Source organism: Lampetra planeri, chromosome 12 (assembly GCF_965212315.1).
Source record: "Lampetra planeri chromosome 12, kcLamPlan1.2.h2, whole genome shotgun sequence".
Classification (NCBI taxonomy): Eukaryota; Metazoa; Chordata; class Hyperoartia; order Petromyzontiformes; family Petromyzontidae; genus Lampetra; species Lampetra planeri.
In genome coordinates, this window is record NC_136118.1 from 11,034,937 (window position 1) to 11,043,412 (window position 8,476).

An 8,476-nucleotide genomic window follows, 5' to 3' on the forward strand; every position below is an offset into this window, starting at 1 on the left:
CATTACATATTGCCACATTTTTCGTGTATCTCAGTTGATAGGTACATATAAAATAGTTTGAATATCAAGGTGCCTGAGAGCTGAAATCCGAATCTGGATGTCATTAACCCCTGATCAACTCATACCTGTCAACCGATACGGTTTACCCGTGTTCTTGTACAGGGAAATTGAATTTTCAGGTCCATACGGCGTACAGCCGTTTCAATACGGGCAAAGAAAGTTGTCTATTTGTTTGCGTTTCTTCCTTGCGATGGGACTTTGTAGGATGAACGTTGAGATGGGGGGGGGGGGGCTGGGGCCGCCCTTGCGTCCGGGGGCAGCAGCGTAATAAGTAAAATAAAAGTTGTTTGTTTTCAACAACTGTAAGTGGGCACGACAAGTTGTGGAACCCTGCTCGGCCTGCACACGTGCAGGCCGGCCATCCTGCGTTGGCGGTGGTGGTGGTGCAGTGGTGCGGTGACGGTGGTGTAGTGGTGCGGTGACGGTGGTGGTGGTGCGGTGACGGTGGTGCAGTGGTGCGGTGGTGGTGGTGGTGCAGTGGTGCGGTGGTGGTGGTGCGGTGACGGTGGTGGTGCAGTGATGCGGTGACAGTGGTGGTGGTGCGGTGACGGTGGTGGTGGTGCGGTGACGGTGGTGGTGGTGCGGTAGTGCGGTGACGGTGGTGGTGGTGTGGTGGTGCGGTGATGGTGGTGGTGGTGCGGTGACGGTGGTGTAGTGGTGCGGTGACGGTGGTGGTGGTGCGGTGGTGCGGTGACGGTGGTGGTGGTGCAGTGGTGCGGTGACGGTGGTGGTGGTGCGGTGACGATGGTGTAGTGGTGCGGTGACGGTGGTGGTGGTGCGGTGACGGTGGTGCAGTGGTGTGGTGATGGTGGTGGTGGTGCGGTGGTGTGGTGATGGTGGTGGTGCGGTGACGGTGGTGCAGTGGTGCGGTGACGGTGGTGGTGGTGCAGTGACGGTGGTGGTGGTGTGGTGGTGCGGTGGCGCCTTCCAAGTCGACACGTGTGACAAGCTCGACACGTCGCTGGCAATCCGCCGCCAGTGCACAGTCCTCGAGGCACTGCCCAGGGTGCTTTAAAAACAATGTTTTAACACTGACATGGGACTATCGTTTTTTTAATGGAAAAAGAACGGATAATGCACTGTAACGTGGTAACAAATGTCATGTTAATTGCTTCAAAAAGTCTCCACTTGTTCGCCATCATCGTCAACACATGGCCTAGACTCTTCTCCAGGAGGTCTCTAGAGCCTGGAGGCACATTTCTTGCGGTACATTTTTTTTGAAGCACCCTGTTTTATGCGACGCTGTTTGAACTTGACATTAGTGTTAATCTTTGGAAGTTCGTCACGGAATAATGAGGATATTTTTTGTTTTCAGGCAAATGTCAATCCACTGCTGTAAGAATGCGTTGTTGGTCCACGGGGGTTGTTTGACCATAGGGGCCGTCCATAAATGACGTCACGCACCTGGGGGGGGGGTCAGATTTTTGTGAAGATGGGGGGGGGGGGTTTGAGAAATGTGACGTATAGGCATGCAAGTAAGTGTATGCGCAGGGGATCTCAAAAGAGAGTGCAGTCGTCTAAAGTTCCGCTGTTCGTTTTGCTTTTTCATGTTTGCCTCTGTATGTGTGCTCTCTATACTGCTTTGTTTTGCATATTGTGTGTGGTCTGCAGCCACTTCCTTATTGAGTAATCTCTTATTGTTATTATTATTATTTTAAATACCCCTTGGTTTTGGTACCTCGAGATGTACTGCTAGAGTTTCCACCTCCTGAAGTACAAAACAAAGCGGGGCATTGTGGGAAGAAGTCTATTTTACACTGGAAGAGAGAAAGAACACACGTACATGCTTTGTCTTGAGTGCTGTATAATTACGCAACTGACAAAACCCAGGACACCTAATGTCCTGGGAAGACTTTCAGGATTTTCCAGGATAGCTGCCTCAGGACAAGGATGATCTTGGAAAACCAGAACAGGTGACAACCATATGTATTGCATGGAAGGCCTGATACAATCGATAGCCGATGATGATGATAATGTCCGAATTTATCAGCAATGGTGGGCACCTATCAGCGTGCAGGGAAACGCGCCTCCCTTAGTTGCAAGCGTAGGCACCAGCTCAAAACGACGCGTGTGGAAGCAGAAGGCAGCAGCAGCAGCAGCATCAGCCCAAGATTAGGCTAATCCTCGTGTACCTCCCTCACCCAGGCTGATTAAGGAGCTGCGTCGCTACGGGGACATGCCCACCGTCAGCACGGGCGTCTACATCCACGAAGTCATCAGGGACTCGCCCGCTTACGCGTGAGTGGTCGGCGGCGGGGGAGGCGGCACGCAACGAGAGCGTGGCCTGTTTTCCACAGCGCACCCTTCTTCTTGTCGTCTCCATCACTCCGATTTCCCGCACCTCTTGATCAGCCACGGTTGGCTACGTACGGTGTGGAAGAAGTTGAACATGCAAACATATATCATACTTTTAGGTTTTTTTCGGTAAAGTCACGTAGGTAAACAATAATAATAATAAAATAATAATAAAACAATAATATATAACAAATAAATAAATTGAATCACGACGTTTCGGAGGCAACACAAGTCTCAGTGAATTTGGCTGTGACGGTCCCACCTGAAGACGGAGACTTGTGTTGCCTCCGAAACGTCTTGATTTAATTTAGTTATTTTCATTTATTATTATTTTTTTACCTACGTGACTTTACCGAAAAAACCTAAGAGTATGAATCCTTGCAGTCACGAAAGCTTCAAATCTAGAAACATATATCACTCCTCCGTTGTGACGACTTTGGCTCGTGCTCTTGAGAACTTCACTCGTTGATTCCTCGACCCCTGATGAGGACTCTGTCATCTCACCTGTACTGCGTTCAACCACCGTACTGCAGGTTACAAAAATACTTCTGATTTGGAATCTTACCTCGCACTGCTTGACTGTGGATTCCCCTCTCAGAATCTCTTTTCCCATGTTTTTATGATCTTGGTCAAGTCGAGAAGCATTTTGACACGTTTCTATTGACTACAACTTTGATAGTGCTGTTTGTTCCTGGCCAATCGACGTTTTGGCCCTTTGGGTCTACTCCGGCTCTGTAGCTTCACGCTGAAATTCAGCAGAATGCAAACGAACTACCTTCATAACTGTCTCGTCGTCGTTGTTGTTATTAGCTTCACATATTTCTCTTTACTCCATCCGCCCCCCCCCCCTCCAGCGCGGGCATGCGGGACGGCGACGTCATCATCAGCATCAACGGGCAGGAGGTGCGCGACACGCAGAGCGTCACGGACGCGGTGCGCCGTGACGACACGCTCTCCATCGCGGTGCGCCGAGCCTCCGAGGACCACAAGTTCACCGTGCTGCCCATGCCCATGGACTGAGCCGCGTGCCGCTGAGCGAGGACGGGGGGGGGTCAGATCTTCCACCCCGCCCCAAAATGGGCCCCCCCCCCTGCCAGAGTCGGCCCAGAGGAGGGGCGCAAATAGCGGAAACCTCCCCACCATTTTCTTTGGCCTCGTTTCATTGGAAACGGTGAGATCGACGCCAACAACAGCGCGGCGTTGACATTCACGTTTCCGGTATCTGCTCGGGTTTCTCTGCGTCCGCCCGCGTCAAAAAACGTCGGCTCGGGATCGTCCTCTGGCTGCTCTGTCCAACGCCCGTCGTCCCACCCTCAATCAAACAGCACCGCCGATTGGCATGGTCGGCTACGTACGGTGCAAAAGAAATGCATACATACGTGCAACCCTTAGATCCCTTCCAACCACGCAACACCCGGTCAACCGTCTTCACACCGCTCGTTTTCTTGGAGGAATCGCCAAGACGTGCACGTGGCTTTGAGTTGCGTGACCAATTGTTTTGCTCGAGTTGTGCAGTTGGTGGAGTTTGGCATCGCGGTTCAATGTTGATTCGTCTGTGCCTCACGATTCATGCTGATTCAAGCCCCCTTCTCCCCTCGTTATCCATCAATTGTTCCCCTCCCATAAATAACCCCACCACCATCCCATCCCTCTGGCCATTTGAGCGGTTTTTCTAGGAAGAGACGAACCTCAACTATGCACACAGCTATGCACCACACACACACGTGTACGAATACAGAAGCACACGCATGGTACACGCATGGGAAAGAACGCACCCACAACACGCCAATTTTCACGATTTTTTTTTAATCTGAGACCTTTGCACACATTTATTGGAATATTTAGCTTGTGTGTTTCTAGAAAGAAGGACTACGTGATACTTTACGACAGGCCAACCATGCACGCTTCTGTGCGTGTTTGCAAGGAGTTGTTTCAAACGACAAACTTGCCTTGGAAGTCTTGACCATACAATCGCATTATCCAGCTACCAGAGCAAATATTTTGCATTTTTCACAGCGTAAGAACTATTATACACACTCAGTTCTTTGCATTTACTTTAAATATTTGTTTTTTTAACAAACTCGAATATTTTGCATTCATTATTGAGTGTCAGACGATAAATCGTTAACCACTGATGATTTGTAGGTAGTTGCACATTTACTTTGACGTTTATGCAATAGTAATACAAATCTTTATAAGCTAATGAGTCAAACTAAGCCTAAACACCCTTTAGGATCGTAAATTTACACCTTTGAGCTCCAAACGGCTTCTGAAAATTTATAAGTGCCTAACATTTGTGATTTCTTGAAGCTGTTTCCATAAGCAACCCAGAAGCACTGTGTAAACATTGGTGTCTATTCCCCTTATCGAAGGGCTCAAGCTTGTTTTTGTAGATAAATTAAAATCTGTGAAATGATGAGCTATATCCATCAGAAGAGAAGAAACGTGCAGTCTGGAAAATCACAAGTTTAAAAGAAGATGCCAAAATTTGACAAAAGCACACATCTGCTGTGCGTTGTATAAAATTCATTCAGCTTTTCCTGAAAAAGTGCACTGTGGTTCTCTCGTCTTACTTAGATCACTGCTCCGCAATCATATATCACTCAATAACTGCTGCTGTCATTTGGTCACATTTTTAAAAAATGTATTTTGGTGGTAATCCAAGTCAAAAGGACCACAATACACTTCTTCAGTTAAAGCTGATTATTATTTTTCATAATGCACAAAGGCCGTGTGCTTTTTACACATTTGTAGGGAGCGAAATAGGAGTGGGGTGTTGTGGAATTATTGATGTAGGTGCCGCGCAAGATATGCATGTGAAAATTAAACTCTGGCAAGCACTGTGCAATACCCATGTCGTATGGGCTGCTCAATGTACTCTATTCGCATCTGTGAAATACCATCTGTAGGTGCTACAATAATGCGTTCGCTGTATAGAGTCTGTGAACAGGGTCTTTATGAGCAAAGAGAAAAAAAAACACTTGAATCAATCAAATATGACGAACACAAAGTATGTTCTTTCCCTGCCAGTGCTTCGTGATTGAGTTTGATTTTTTTTTACCAATAAGTTCGGTAAGATTATTTTGGACATGCGTGACTCTCTTTCCCTTCACCCGCTCTTTTCCTGTCAATCACGAAGGGACTCGGTTATGCGTCTTGAAACGATGTTTGATCGACTGCTAAATGATCGTTCTTGCTGATTCCATTGTATGTAGTCCATTGGAATTTTCCCTAAGCTCTTCTCAGCAATATAAATACAATGGTTGTCCCAGGAAAACGTTGGTCGTGGTGGTGGTAGAGGTATGAATCATGAAGTGGACTGGCTGGATGGTTGGTGAGGTTCCATAACAATCAATATGTTCAGTTTCTGATCAATGCCTCACAGGCAACGAGCAGAATTAGGCCACCAAGATGGGATTAGACATGCCGTGCTTTTGGCCCTGATGGAGACAGCCTCCCCATGCCGCTCATAGCAATGTATTTTTACACTGATTTTTTATATGCTTTCAGTTCAGTGTTTAAATCCTAGAAATGTGCACAAATTCAGTTTAGATTATTATTTTTGTTAATTGCATTGAATAAGCACAATTTTGCTTCGTGTTTTCCACGCAAAGGAAATACGGCATCTGTCAAAGTATTGTGCTCTCTAGAAAGAAAAAAAAAAGTACAAAATAAATGAAAACAACAAAAATGTAAGAAAAATATTTTTTTTTAAAATACACATTTAGGAGTTAAACACGTCCAAGTTGCTGAAGCGTTGTGTTTTTTTTTCAATAGTTTTTTTTGCAAATTTTTGTAAATAGTTACCGTTAAACATTTCAAATGTACATGACCCTGTATGGAAGCGTGCAAGAGCCCTTGTACAGAAAGGCCGATAATGCAGGCGCCGCAAACTTTTTGTTTTAAGAGTGAATGCACCAACCGAGCCGTGAGCCCAGCTGAATCAAGCATCGTTGTCAGCCACATGTGTGAGTTGTCTAAGCTGTGGTGGGCATGTGGAACCCATGGCAATTGGATCGATCGGAGCGTAGCAAATGCGCTTTTGCTTTTAGTTTACTTGTTCTAACAATTTAACACCACATTTGCCCGGATGTTTTGGAATGCCAGATGCAGCAGACGGCTCGCGCTGGCGAGTGATGCGTTTCAATGGACCAGTAACAAAGGCTGAAGTTGGGGTGGGGAGCACCGGAATGCCCCCTCGTGTGAGTGAAGGAACTGGCAGTAGTTGTTTAATTCGCTGCCGTTAATGTCTCGTGTTTGCATTCGCTTTTGTTCCGCGTGTCTCCAGTGCAATGCCAGGGGTAAAACTAAAGTGCAAACGATTGTCATCAGGTCTCTCCGGCTTATTTGTCATTTGGGCCAGATTTAATGAATGCCACCTGGCCCGCGTTTACCGAGCGCGTGATTCCGATGCCGCTGCGTGGCAGGTGCGAGGTGTCAGCTGAAACTGGGACAAGCCATGAAGCCCTTCGGGAGCTCCTTTCTATACCCCCTGTGCGGCAGTGACCACTTGTAAACAAAACGAGAAGCTGAGCAATAAAAGTGCAAAAATGTCACCGAAATGCGTCGAATTATTCGTGTGGGGAAAAACATATGCGCGTGACAAACTTGTACGCCTTTCACAAGGCACACGTTTGCTGGAGTTTATGCCCCAGCTTCTTAGTAGTCTACTCCACGTCTATTCGTCCACATGAAAGTTGGTTTGATGCCATGGAAGGAAGCATGTGGTTTGTGCTCTTTTTTTCTCTCTCTCCTCCAACCCTCAGTAGCCACACTGTACTTTCCTGATCCTGTATTGCGTGCCTTCCACCCGGCAAGGGGGGATGTTCGTGAGGAAAGCGACGATGCTGGGCAATGTCAAGCACAATCTAAATTCTGGGCCGGAAAGTTCATTCTTAGAGGTATACTCGAATCAATGATCTCACAGTACTCGATTTTATCGCATCAGTGTGGCCACGCAGCATTATTTTTGTTTACTTTGGTTACACCTGGATATAAGGCAACCTGTAGCTAAATCACATTTTAAAGTAAATATTTATCTCACTCAAAGAGGCTCCCGGTAACTTAATATTCCGACAGATCATTTTAATAGTTATTTTATGAAGTCATCTCATATGCTTGAGATATCTTAGGAAAAATAATACAATGCTCCCACTTGTCTTTCAACGCATTGAAGACTTTCACTGTGTTCATACATTTGAAACACTGGACCATTCATTCAACATGCATTGGTATTTTGACCCATCGTTAGTTGGCATTTGCGTACAGATGCCCTCACTATAAAGAGCACCTTTTTTTTTATCAAAAAACCTCCGACATTCACTGAGCTCTCGAAAGACGTCCAGTGGCGATTTCGTTCCAGAGCCCTTTGTGTTTCCGTGCTGCCGGGACTCATTCTAACGTCATGCAACACAAGCGTGGGTTTATGTAGCGTCTCAAGGCACTGGGCAGAAACAGTGTGCATACTTATTTTACATTTATATAGACGCATGCAGCTGGTCAAAAGCATATTAAAAATATATAAGTTGTTGAGAGTACTTTAATTGACACCAATATGCGCATTACCGATTTATATTTGGCTTTTGGAGTACAAAAAGCCCGGGTGTAAGTTGACTACCAGAGCTAGGTAGAGAGAATAGGCTTCCCCTGGGTAGCATGTGTGTTTCTTCTTATTTGCTCACAGCTGCTATCCCAGATGTGATGCACTTAAGCTGTTTTGCTTGGGATGTCAGAAAGCCACGGAAACTTCCTCTGGAAAAAAAAAATATATTACACATTATTTGGTTTAACGCACGAAGGCCATAGGATGAAACCCAACCAATCCCCCCACGGCCTTCCACCACCCTGTGGCAATGGTTAACAACAAAAACAATACAATTCAATTTACACCAGTCAGTTATAATCTGCAAAACGGAGGAGTTGCAATCACTGGCGAAACGTCGTTTGGGGCGCTTTCGATTTCCAGCCACTGTCTGCGTCGTTCATCTCCTGTTTGTGTTAGTTAACAAAAAAAGTGTCCATTGAAATTATGAGTCACAAGTTCAAACCCCCACAACAGCCTTCATTCACGTCAATGGATATTTCACGTCGTGAACAATACATTCAATTCAGTCTTCGCTTC

General features: G+C 46.2%; 1 protein-coding gene across 2 annotated transcripts in view; it reads left to right on the top strand.

Annotated features, from left to right (window-relative positions):
* The window catches only part of LOC144721688 (serine protease HTRA1B-like), a 49,860-nt gene extending 42,949 nt beyond the window's left edge, over positions 1 to 6,911 (top strand). For both annotated transcript variants that reach the window (XM_078599531.1, XM_078599532.1), the window contains 2 exons: positions 2,206 to 2,298; positions 3,210 to 6,911. In XM_078599531.1, the coding sequence (XP_078455657.1) occupies positions 2,206 to 2,298; positions 3,210 to 3,375 (259 nt within the window). In that variant the 3' untranslated portion in view covers positions 3,376 to 6,911. The remainder of the gene's footprint in view (positions 1 to 2,205; positions 2,299 to 3,209) is intronic.
* Positions 6,912 to 8,476: the final 1,565 nt, after the last annotated feature.